The 13,776-nt window shown below is 30.4% G+C and overlaps 2 protein-coding genes across 3 annotated transcripts in view; one reads left to right on the top strand and one right to left on the bottom strand.

The window, feature by feature from the left end:
• The window catches only part of LOC136084618 (uncharacterized), a 68,045-nt gene that overhangs the window by 45,064 nt on the left and 9,205 nt on the right, over nt 1-13,776 (top strand). The gene's annotated exons all lie outside the window — the stretch shown is intronic.
• The window catches only part of LOC136084619 (uncharacterized), a 32,325-nt gene continuing 28,824 nt past the window's right edge, over nt 10,276-13,776 (bottom strand). The window contains exons 3-5 of one of the 2 annotated variants that reach the window (XM_065804941.1): nt 13,620-13,751; nt 13,336-13,534; nt 10,276-13,231 (exon numbers count right to left, since the gene is read on the bottom strand). In XM_065804941.1, coding sequence (XP_065661013.1) covers nt 12,305-13,231; nt 13,336-13,534; nt 13,620-13,751 — 1,258 coding nt within the window. In that variant the 3' untranslated portion in view covers nt 10,276-12,304. The remainder of the gene's footprint in view (nt 13,232-13,335; nt 13,535-13,619; nt 13,752-13,776) is intronic. The other variant, XM_065804940.1, reaches the window with a different exon arrangement.

Genomic DNA, 13,776 nt, shown 5'->3' with positions numbered 1-13,776 from the left:
AACTTAAATACTAAAAGGTCTAGTTAAAATATAATCGGTTTCACCGTACGGAAACGTAGTATAGTATTATAGTAAACTTTGGTAAGGAATCTGAAACCACTGATAGAAGCATGCCTCATCAAAAATTGAGTTTAAAACCTCAAAAAACACGTGTTAAACTCTTCATCTTTTTGCGTTTAAGTTGTCCAATTATCACTTTAATTTAGCATTTTTTTATTTTAATTTGGCAATTTTAATAGATAAATTTAAAAATGGATCTTACAATAGAAAGTATAGAACAATTAACTTACTTACTTTTGGAACAACAAAAAAACACAATAGTTGAAGAAAGTCATAAGCTATTAAAAGAATTAGAAAAAAGTTTTACTGCAATTACGACTGCTAATTTAAAAATTATCACCAAAAGATTTAATAAACTTGAAACAGTCGTTATAAACAGTTCCACAAAAATTTTTTAGTATTACAAAAGCTATGGAACTATCTAATCATAAGATATCGTTCTTAGAAAACGAGTTAAATGATATTAAAAAATTAATTCATGCAAACGATGAAATAGTTGCATCAATGTTTGAAAAAGTAAAAGAGCAAACAAAGAAGTATATGGTCAGGTAAAAGATAAAAGCGCTGTTAATAAAATAAACAACAAGTTAAGGGAAATAGAAGATCGATCGAGAAGAAATAACCTAAGGATAATTGGAATAAAAGAAAGTGAACACGAAAGCTGGGAGTTAAAAGTTTCAAAACTATTTGAGGAGACGCTTGAAATCAAAAATGTTAAAATTGAACGAGCACATAGAACCGGACCAAGAGATGCCAAAAAAAATAGAACAATAATTTTAAAACTCCTGAACTATAAAGATAAGATTGATATAATGAAGAAATCTGTAAGGCTTAAAGGAATGAACATTTATATCAACGAGGATTTCTGTTACGAAACTGTTCAAATACGAAAACATTTAAGAGATAAAATGTTAAGAGAAAGAAAACAAGGAAAAAATGCGTTTATCTCCTAGGACAAACTTATCATTCGTGAATGGGCAGAAAAGAAAGTTAATGCAAAAAATCGCCAAATTAGTCTTATACTTTTTATTTTTTGATACTTGTTATTTTATGGGATATTTTCAATTTTTTTATTCTTTAAATTATTAACTTGATATTTTTAAATGAATGTAACATTTACGTTTATCTTAAGCTTAAATTCTTACCAAAATTCTTTTATTTCTATATTTGAAAACTAAAAAATGGACTCAAAACATGCAAACAATTTTGAGTTTAATACTTTTGACTTTTTTCAAACAATAAACAATGAAACTGATTCAATTTATTTTAGTAAAGCAGGTGCTTTGTTAAACAATTGTTCTTATTTTTATAACAATGAACTAAAAGAATTTCTTGAGCGAGATTGCTTAAATGTGATACATTTTAAAAAAAGAATTTTGAAAATTTTAAGAATAATATTGAGGAAACTTTAAATATTTTTAACGTTATATGCTTAACAGAAACATGGCGTAGTTCTGACGAGGCTATATCCAACTCGAATCTTCACCTGCCAGGTGTTAATGCTGTATCTTTAGAACGTAAAACAAAAAAATGAGGCGGTGGAGTACTTTTTTATGTAAGTAAAGTAATGCGGTTTATAAATAGGCCTGACATGTGTATTTCTGATGCCGATAATGAGATTTTAACTAGAGATGGGCCGATTCCGATTCCGATTTTCCCGATTCCACTGATTCTTAAGGAATCGTAAGAATCGCGATTCTCAACTTTTTTTAACGATTCCGATTCATTTTAAAAAACTTTTTAACGACTTCACTTCTTATATTGTTACTTTCTTGATAATTTAAGTTAATATAAACACTCTTTGCCGATGAGATTTTTTTTGTTTAATTTACGTTAAATCTTTACTTTCGCATTTAATATCATCGTTGAAGTTAAGTAACTGTAAAGGAAAATCTTAACAACAGTAAACGTTGAAAATAAAAGTAAAAGTTTATAGTCTAAATTTCAATTGATTTATTTTTTTCAATTTTAATCAATTTACCAACGGTAAGTATTATTATAAAAATCTTATTTCCTTGTTTTATTATAATAATTATTATTGTTAGTATTATTATTATGTATTATAATAAATGCTGTTTTAAATTCAGTATATAAACATATATATATATATATATATATATATATATTGTCCTTATCATGCCGAAACGTGAAAAAAGCGAGCTATAGAACTATTTTGTGATTAATTTAAATGACACTAACTCTGCAATATGCAACTTTTGCAAAACTGTTATATCCAGGGGTGGTGGCAGAGTTTGTCAGTCATACACAACATCGAACATGCTAAACCATTTAAAAACCTTTCATAAATCTGAAATCAAAAATTAGAAACATGATAAAGCTAGCGTTATCGATTTTAATAATGCGAAGATAGCTCTACCGCAGGACCATCTTGTAAATCCAGTCCTAACCCTGCTTTTGAAACTCCTATACCAAGGGAACCTCGATCTACTACACTCGCATCCGCATTCACAAGTCTCAACCCTAAGTCTGAGGATGCGGAGATCAATACTAAAAGCTCTTCTTTTACAATTAGTTCTATAAAAATGAAGCCTAGATCTTCATCTACTAAACAACCAACAATACACCAAAGGTTTGCAAAGACCAGGCCTCTTACATCTACAGATCCGAAGGCAATAAAAATTACAAGGCTTATTGCTGAAATAATATGCACAGGTCACTACAGTTTTTGGAGCCAAGGTATACGATACCAAGCAGAAAATACTTCTCGACTATTGAAATTCCTATCATTTATCAGAAGGTATCAAAGAAAGTTCAGTTCTTGGCAAAAAAAGCTAATCATGTTAGTATAACTACTGACATGTTAAGCTCAACAGCCAATGTTGATTTGATGAGCCTTACAGCACATTTCCTCACAGAAGATATTAAACAAATTCACATTTGTCTTGACATGGTACCTTTTCCTTATGAGTCCCACACCACAACCAATCTTGTTAACTTTATGAATGAATCACTTGAGCGTTGGGGACTACTTAAAAAACTCAAAGATGAGCAAAATAGATGGAATAACAACTTTCACATGCTGAACCATTTAATTGAACAAAAAGATGCGATTGTTGGTAACGTCACGTTTCCCAAAAACAAACCAAGGAGTTGTCAACCGGAGATTGGGATAGTTTTGTTCCTCTCGCTGCTGCTTTGAAAGTGTTTGAAGAGGTCACGCTTACTGCAAGTTCATCGAAATTGATCACATAAGAAGTCATCCCAATAATAAATGCAGTTAACATGTCAATTGATCGCATCAAAGACTACAGAAATTTCAAAGAATCTCTGTGTCAATCTTTGCATTGACGTTACGGAGATTGCGAGAATGAACCTATATATGCTTTTGCAACAATACTAGATCCCAGATTTAAAAACAACATTTTTAGGAGCAGGACAATGGCTAAGAAAGCTGTTAATTTATTATTTGGCGAGTTAAATGCATTGGACATAGACGAGGGTCATGAAATTAAAGCTGCCGAAAATCAAGAACCTACCGCAACTGCTCCAGGTGCTGTCTGGTCATTATATAACTAATTGATCAACACAAATTCTGTAGTAAGTATTGTGCTTCTATATTAGTATTGTACTTTAAGTATTGCAAGCATATGAATTGTTTTAATGTTTTAGATTTATACTGCGCATTGCACAATGTCAGACGAAGTAGCAGTGTACTTGAAAGTACCTCTACTTGCAAGTCACGCGGACGTCTTTGAATCCTGGAGGAAATCCAAATTTCTTAACATGAAAAAATTAGCACAGAAATATTTAGGGACAATTCTATGTACAGTGTTTTTGGAGCGGTTGTTTAGTACTGCGGGTCTTATCTGCGACCGGAAAAGAAGCCGTTTAACTCCGGAACGAGTGCAAATGCTTGTGTTTTTGAACAAGAACCTCCCCTTTCTTAACTATCAGTACTAGCGGTACTAATATCATATGTAAAAGCTGATTGAAAAGACAACATTTTGTGTATCTGATCACTTTTACCATTACTTATGACTATATTATTTGTTTCTTAATAACAATAAGTTCCATACAAACATATATATTGTTTAATATTATGTTACTTGTTTAGTTGCTATCACAGGGCCGATGACACGGTTTTCAAAATAGAGGGAAAACACTCCCTTATTTTGAAAAAAAATGTCTATTTATAAGTCAATTTTTTTAAAAGGAGCATGCTCCAGGGCCTTGGTGTCTTTGGTCCAGTTTTACCTGTACAAATATAACTATTTTTGGTGTTTTCACTTTTAAAATCTGCATAAGTATTAAATTAACATTATAAAACGGTTAAATTATCAATCTGACTACCAGTTTTTATTAAAATAATAAGAATTGCAAAAGAATCGGAATCGGTAAAGAATCGGAATCGCAACAGAGAATCGGAATCGGAATCGGTATTTTTCGGAATCGGCCCATCTCTAGTTTTAACAATTAAAATTTTAGCCAAAAAACACTTAAGATATACTTTAAAGCCGCTGTTATCGCCCACCATCAGGTGAAATACATAGTTTGTTAGTCCTTTTTAATTACTGATATTATAATAAAATGTATAATAGAAAAGAAATTAAATTACATAATTGGTGACATAAATTTAGACGAATGTATATGACGCATTGTATATAAAGTATTTAAAGTCAAAAACAGATAAAAATAAGGAAAATTATAAAAATTATGTAAAGATTTTTGAAAGTCAAAAAAAAACATAAAAAAAACATACTATCCAAACTTATTAGAGAAGTTTAAGAATAATGTTAAATGCACATGGCAAATTTTAAATTAAATTACTGGCAATCAAAAAATTAAAACATGCAACTTACCAAAATTTATTAAAAACAATGATAATTTTTTATATAATTCTAAAGATATAGCAAATCAAACAAATAACTTTTTTGTAACTATTGGTCCAAATTTAGCAAAAAATATTCCAGTTATAACTAACACATTAAATAATTTTATTATTCCTGAAAGTTCTATACTTAATAACTTTGAACTTTCCATTAAAGAGTTTGAATGTGCTTACAAAATGCTAAAAATTAATAAAGCGATAGACCCAGATCAAATAATAGGTAACATTATAATCAGTTCACGAGATCATAAAAACTATACTCTTTCAGATCTTTAGTTGTTCAATAAAACAAGGTATATTTGCTGATCAACTAAAGATAGCCAACGTTACACCAATATTAAAAGGGGAGGGGGGGATTATTAAATATAACTAATTATCGTTTAATTTCTGTACTTTCTGATTTTTCAAAGATTTTTGAAAGGATCCTTTACAATAAAATTTATGATCATCTTTCTAAAATAAAATACTAAATACAACCCAATATGGGTTTTAAAAAAATAATCCTACTGAACACGCAGTGCTTTATCTGACTAGAAATATTGCAGATTCGTTTGAAAAATCACAATTTACTCTTCATAAATCTATCAAAAGCCTTCGATACGATAAATCATGAGGTTCTTATTAAAAAAACTAAAAAATTATGGAATCTGTGGAATTTTTTTAAAATTACTTAAGAGCTATTTAAGCGATCGTAAACAGTATGTGCAAATTGATGTATCCTTTACAATAAATTTACTAGATATAAAAGATGGTGTCCCCCAAGGGTCTATACTAGGACCACTTCTTTTTTTCATTTATATCAATGATCATTATAATGCCTCGAATTTAAAAACAGTAATGTTTGCTGATGACACAAACTTTTTTCTGTCTAGCAATAATATCATAACACTATTTAATGACATGAACATAGAGCTAATTAAAATTTCAAAATGGTTTAATTCAAATAAGTTATCAATTAACATAGACAAAACTAAACAGACTCTATTTCATCCAAAATCCAAAAAATGTCTTATACCAAATGATATGCCTTAAATATATATAAATAATATTAAAATAAAACAATTGATAAAAACCTTACGTGGATAAATCATATTGAAACCTTGCGCAACAAAGTTTTAAAAAATATTGAAGTATTATATATAGCGAGAAGTTTTGTAAATAGACACGCATTAATTCAACTATAATACTCACTTATTTAATGTCATCTAAATTATTCAAATATCGCATGGGGTAGTGCTAAAAAAAGTCAATTAGATCCCCTTTATCGGCAACAGAAGCATCTAGCACGACTCATAAACTTTAAAGATCGTTTTACTCATGCAAAACCACTTTTATTTAAAATGGGTATTCTTATTATATACCAACTAAATGTTTTTAACATTCTTTGCTTTATATTCAAATGTAAGATAAACTAAACACCTATATCTTTTCAAAATTTATATGCAATAAAGCCCAAAAACAAATTTTGGAAGGTCTCTTATATCTTATCGCGGAGCTTTTTTGTGGAACCAAATAGATTTAAAAAATTTTGATTTTTCCCAAACTTGGAACTTTTTTACTTTTAAAAACAAACTGAAAAAAGTTATTTTCTCAATAGAAAATATTTTTGAGTTCTTCTGATCTCGTTTGTCTTTTATAAGTGTTATCTAAATGTAATTTAAAATATTTTATTTTTATTGTTTTGTTAAACGTTATTTTATTTGTATGAAAGTTTTCTTAAACGGTATTTGCTAATTTAAAATAATTGATTTTTATTTTTTATTGTTTTGTTAAACTGTTTTATAATTGAGGTGCCTTATTTTATTTGTATGAAGGTTTTCTTAAACGGTATTTACGTTTCATTTTATATTTTTTTGAAATAATTGGTTTATTATTTTTATATTGTTAAACGGTTCTCGGTGACAGGATCTTACGATCCTCTTCGAGTTTCCGTGTTCTTCATATAACATGTACCAACGACATTTTTACCAGCAAATATTGTTAAAAATTTTTACTTTACAGATTATAGCGAAAGTTGCCAAACTTAACCTTCTGCTACTATTTTCACTTAATTTTGGCAATTTTTACTTTAGTTTAATAAAATAAAGCAAAAAGAAAACGAAATCAAAACTGTACTTACCAAATGGGCACACGGACGTCCATAGTACATCTAAGGACGTCCAAAATAGATGCCCGTCGACGCCCATTGAACGTACCAATTGCAACAACTTTTTTCCGTCCATTTTGGACGGAAAAAAGTTGTTGCAATTGGTACGTTCAATGGGCGTTCAAACCTATAAAAATAAAAACAGTCCCTTAGGAGGTTTACAATAGACGCTTTTGGACGTCTAGCAGACGTCTAAATTTTGTCCGTTCATTTATCGCACAGTGAAGTATTTGTATGACAAAACCGCTCAAAAATATTTTAACGATTTTTTTTCACTTTATTAGTTTAAAACACAGAATTTTATTAAGATTAAATGTTTAAATAAAAAAATGAAATTTTTTAAAGAGTAATTTAATATTAATAAAAATACATATTCGCTTATCAAAGCTTTATGCTGAGATCATCATATTGACTTCTTCTTTGAAAAAAGGCAACGTTTTTTTGTGCTGTTTTAATCTAGAACTACTTATGTATGGGTCTGAACTCAATAGCAGCCTATTTAATACGTCTGTATTGCAATCGATACGAGAAAACTTTTGACTAAAATTTTGTCTGTACTGCCGAAAGTGTTTGTTTCGGGCTTCAGCTGCCTCCTCGGATAACTGGCCGATAGGGAGGATTGCATGAGTTATTACTTTGGCACCATGCATCAAAACTTTATGCATAGTTGGAGACATGGGATGCCAACCATACAGATTGATATACAGTTTAGCAGTTTCATGAGCAAAAGCGTAAAATTTAACAGCATCAATTTTATATCCACTTGAAATGACTTTAAGAATTACGTGTAAATCTTTTATCAAATCCAAGTTAACACCAGTTATTTGTGAAGATAATTCCGGGTTTGAAAAAAATCTTCTTGACGTTTTCCCGTCATTTGTATTTCCAAACCCTGCTTTAAGTATATCTACTTGAAGCCCTAATTCTTCTTTGAAAGATGTTTGTATTTTCTTCTTTGCTTCTTTTACAATTTTTTTTTCCTCGTCTGATTGAGCTTGCCACTTTTATAAAGGTATTTTGTAAACTAAATAAAGAAGTAATTCAAAAAAGCGGATCTTTGCATGAAGAATCGAGAGTGCAAACGAGATGGTTTCTGTATTGTTTGGCTCTTTTTTAATCAATTTATTAAAATCTTTCGATGTTTATTCATAAATGTAGCACCTCATATGATGTAGTATCAGTTACAGCGTTGCACACTTTACCATCTACCATTGTAAAAAGCAAGGTATGCTTTGTTTTTCCAATTTCATTGGGCAACCTTGTTTTCCTAAGATTCTTTATTTGATTTTTTACGTGCTCTATCTCGTCCATTATTACGTCTTTAGATTCACTAATGAAATGTATTCGAATGGGCCTGCAGAACCTTGGAGATGAGGTGACTGGGTTTTGCCATATCTTTTTTTCTGTTGGCTATCAATTTTAGCAATCATTCTCAGAGGTACTAAAGAACTTTAAAAAATATTTGCATCACTGTCGGTGTTGTTTTGAAATTTTTGCTTAAATTTTGCTTGTTGTGATCCATCAAAGCCCCATTTTGATAATAAAACCATATTTTTCAGTTCTTCAATTGAACACTTTTCTACAACCTCCGAGACATACTTATAAAAGCGTAATGTGGTATGGTCAAGTAATGCCTGTAGTTGAATTTCAGCTGTTAATTCGGTTACCTGTATCAATTCCTTATTAGGGAAACATTCTTTTTTGGCTTGTTGTATTATTGAGTAGCAGGGGTAGACAATTTTGTTTCTACTTTAAATAAGTTCCCACTTTTTTCTGGTAAAATCGCCTTTTACAAACAGTGCCAGTGCCTCTTGAGGTGTTAACTTATTGACAGTTACTTTTTTAAAAGCAGAGTTGAATGCTTTTCGGTATTTCTTTGCTCTGGTAGGTGTGGCAGTAATTTCTTTAATAAATTTTGAAACACCAGAATTTCCTGAAGTGTGCTGGCTCATTCTGGCTGCATACGTCAATTCATTAACAGATACCTATTTGCGTAAATCCATAGTTTTTCGACGCTGGCTGCAACCACTTAGTTCTATAAATGATTTTGATGGTCGTTCAGGTTTCTGTCGAATGTTTATTGACCAATAAGGTAGCTCGATGTTTGATTTAAGCCATTGTTTATTGCTTTTTATAAAACTTTCTTGTTTATAACATGCAGCTATCTATCTTTTCTTGAAATCGCTCTTAAAGAATTTTAAAATTCTTGTTATGGTACTTTTTTGATCTATTGGATATTTCATAACTGTTATAAGGTGTTCTTCCAACAACGAAAACTTTTCATCAAAATTTTTACCTTTACAATCTTTTATTATTTCATATAACTCTCTTCTAGTGAACAACTTTTTGACTTCTGTCGAACCTACATGATAAATAATACATGGTGGTGTGCCCTTAATGAACGACTAATAAAATATATTTTTTAGTTTGAGATTTTATAGTTTAATAGTTTAATATATTAGATACAATTTAAGATTTACGTAGTTTGGTTAAGTTTAAAAATTAGACAACAAGAATTTATTTTATAGCTGTTTCAAGACTTTTTACGAGATTGTGTATATTACGAAATGGTTTACACACTATTTTTGAAGCGTTAAAATAAAAAGTGGCGGACGTTGGCGGATAGTTTTACAAAAGTATCTGATTGTTTACAGCCTACAGTTATTGCTCGTAAAAAAATTATATCTTGACAAGACCATACTTGCTAACAAAAACATTATTACCTTATAATTTTTTATAAAAGTTAAAACTCAAATAGTCCATCATAAAAACGCTTTATATTATGCACAATAACGACAGAAATTTAATGTAATTTTATTTTAAAATATAGGTCATACCTTGCTCTGCCATAATTAGCCGTTTATTTTTTCGAAGCTAAACAATATTATAATAATAGCTGCAATAGCAAATGTCACAAATTTTTTATTATTTTTTTTTCCCACGAAATTTTAAATAACAACGCCACGTTCTGAAGGAAAATACGACTAAAGGAAAAATCGAGAAGTATTTTCTGTTACATAACCTAATGAAGCAATTATCTAGCTTGAAAATAATAAAGTTAATGAGATTTTTGTGCGAACTTGATTTTTTGACTTTTGAGCGATTTTGTCATACAAATACTCCACTGTGCAGCGTTTAATTTTTATCAGCTTATTCTCATACCGACTCTATTTCTAGCAACTACAAAAAATTGAGTTTTGATATAAGAAATAAAGTCTCCTTTTTTTTCCCACAAAGCCTAAATTTAATATATAGTGTTTTTGGAATTCAACACGAGTGTCAACCCTCATTAGGATAATAATAAGGTTACTTCATAAATAAATAAATCCCAGTATTGACACAAATCATTACAAACAAATAAAAAGAGTATTATTTATGACAATATTAACATATAGATACAATCTAGCAAAATCATTATATTTCGCAGGCCCGGTTCTAACAGTTTTCTATGTGTAGGCGAGATGCAAATTTGCCGCCGCAAAAATTAAAAATGCAATAATTTCCAATTTGAAGGAAAATAGAAAAACACTGAAAATCAAACTTTAATATATTTTTATTTTATTACGAAAAATTACACAAAAACAAAGTAAATAAAAAAACTGAATTTATACAAAAATAAAAAACAAAACAAATTCCATTCATGAAAAAATAAAAAACAAATCGTTATTAAAAGTGAATTTTCCTAGCTTTTAATTCTGCGAAATGTCCAAATGATCAGCAATTTCTTTCTCGATGGAAATCGTGGCTAGACCAACTAAACGATCTTGACACATTTGTGATCTGAAATAGGATTTTATTATTTTCAGCTTTGAAAAGCTTCTTTTAGCACTAGCAAAAACTGGTAACGTTAGTAGTATGCGAAGAGCTATCGAAAGGTTTGGGAATACTTCGACAACATTAGATGTGTAAATACATTTTAATACACTTTTTGGATCGCTATTAGAAGTATCAAGTCGTCTCCGAATAGCTTTAATTTCATACCAAAGTTCGACCCCGTTGATATCAGATTGGCCATCAGACATAAGCGCTAACTGCAAGTCCTTACAGTGTTTCAATAACTCATCATCCGTAAAGTGTTTGCTGCCGATATTGTAAAGAAACCCAAATAACTCGTTATATTCCGATAATTGCGTAAATCTTTCATTTATTGCTTGAATTGCGATGTCCAATATTCGATTGAAAAAAGATACTCTGAAGTTTTGTGCTGGTGATACTATCGGTTCATCACGACCTTCGTATAGGAATTGTCTACTCTTTCTGCGTACGCGTACGGGATCATCCACATCAAATCCTTCAAAAATTTCTAGTTCAACTGCTAATTTTTTTGCATTTTCAACCATTGCGGCAAATGCTTAATCACAGCGATGATCGCATAGGAAAGATTTGGTAGCGTTTAAATGCTCTAGAGCAAGCGACAAGTCTAAAGCCTGTGAGCATTTTGCTGACAATATTAATTTGGAATAAAATGTCATACCACAATACCAAGGAGCAAACAAATTAGAAATTTCAACTTCATTTTGGTTTGAAGTTGAAGCTACTATAGTAGGTACTTTGATAAAAAATTCAATATAATAATACTATTACAAAACTTATGCTGTTACATAGAGCTTAATGAGAGCTATCCAATGACGCCTAAGTTGCCTGTCTATGTTAACTATGACGGAAGTTATGATTTTTTTTCCGCGTGTAAAAGTGGTAATTTCTGCTATAGAAAATTAAGAAAAACCGTGACCAATATTTTGCGTTACTGGCACTAAAAACTGCATAAGTAAAAAACCGACTGAGATAATGTAATAAAATTTAAAACAGTGATTCATCATTATTAGATCTTTAATTTATTAAATTTTTTATGGATCAAATAGCTTATTTTCATCTTATCAGATACAAAAAACAAAGTGGAGTGGGGGTGAATTTTGACGAGGATGCAATTTAAAAATTAATAGTTCACAAACTAAGTGCAAAGAAGACTTATTTTTCTAAGGTATATGACTCATTACATTAACTTTATGTTTAAGGTACAAATTACTAGTCTGCTGAAAGGAGGCTCATATAAATATTAATTATCAATATAATATTGAAAATCTTTTAAAATGGAGTAAAATTGACAACAACATAAAGTTAAACACAATTAATCATAAAAAATGATACATTCAAAAGAACGAAAAAATTAAAATGCATAACTAAAATAAAATACTATTGTAAACATTTGTCTAATATTTAAATACCGGTAACTAAATGTAGAACCTGAATCAATAGAAAACTAAATCACCAAGAGCAACGTCAGCCAAGAGGCTATCTACTGGTATTTTAAAGTCTTCTGCATCATCTTCTTCTTCATCCTCTTTCCAATATGCAATTATAAAACTAACAACTTTTCCAGTAACTGGTGGTAACTTCATAACTATTCTTCCCTTATAAGCTACTTCATTCCCCTCCTCATTCCATAAATGTTCAACTCTAGCTCCTTCAATTTTAACTGGATCCTCATTTAACATTTCTAATACTTTGACTCTTTGGTATTCTGAGAGTGAAGAGAAAATGGAATTATGTACAATATCTAAACTATTTTCTAAAATAAGTTTTTTTATATCTCTAGCTAATCTATTTCTCTGTTCCATTTCTCTTTTCTGACCTTTTTCTTTTAACCGTAACTTTGCTAACTCTTCTCCTCTCAACCTTCTCTCTTTACTTTGTTTTCTTGAAACTGCCCCCCTAGATATACAAAATTTAACTATTTTTTCTTGCTCTTTTTTTGTATTATTATACAGCCAGTCCAGAGATTTGTTCACCTTCACCTTTGTCTTGCCATCTAAAAATGAAATTTCAGCATTAGGCGCTCTCCGAGTAAAAAAGTCTATCATGCCAAGGGTTTTCTCAGCCCAAATATTATTAATAGGGGCACTAACTGCCTTATCTTGCATGAACTGGCTCGGTGTAGAGAGTTCACCAGTCAACCTTGACAGCTGCCTTTTTAAAACTGTCACTGTAGCATTAGCTATTATTTTTAAAACAGAAAGCAATTGCTCCAAATACTTCCCTTCAATAATGCGTAATGTAACCAATGTCTCATCAGAAATCAGTGGGCGACCAAATGCATCTAACTGTGACGACAATAGAAATTCCGGCTCATTACAAAGTATTTCCACAACCTTAATTGCAGATTTGAGATACTCAGCCTAAAAAGAAGTTATTTTTTATTAGAAGTTATTTTTTTAGATCATAAATTAATACATGCATTAAATGTTTAAGTTACATTGTAAGAATAAAAAAAATTGCATACCAATTCAAAATGGTTTCTTTGTTTTTCCTCTGCATAAAAAAGGGCCATCCAAGGTCCAGTTAAGAATTTGCCCCAGAGTCCAAGGGCTTGTAGATGGATCATTATCTCCTCATTCTTGAAATCTCTTAGTAGAGATGTCCTCAGTAAAGTCGTGTTGTTGCAGTACTTCTCCAGATAGTTGACTAGTATTTGTCTGTGCCTAAAAACAGAATAAAACAAATTATGCATTTGCTATTGGAAAATCAAATGCATGGACTAGATAGTTGAATACCAATTGTCAGTACCTGTATACAATGCCAGCTGAACAAAACAGTATGTGCAATCGGTTGCCACCATACCTTGGAAAAGTACTGCAAGATAATCCACTTTGCTTGAGAAAGGATTTAAAACCATGCGGATCTCCTTTGGCCTTGTATCTGAAATACAATAATGCAGATTTAA

Source organism: Hydra vulgaris, chromosome 09 (genome assembly GCF_038396675.1).
Source record: "Hydra vulgaris chromosome 09, alternate assembly HydraT2T_AEP".
NCBI lineage: Eukaryota > Metazoa > Cnidaria > Hydrozoa > Anthoathecata > Hydridae > Hydra > Hydra vulgaris.
Note: the sequence above shows the minus strand (reverse complement) of the source record. Positions and strands in the feature narration are given on the sequence as shown.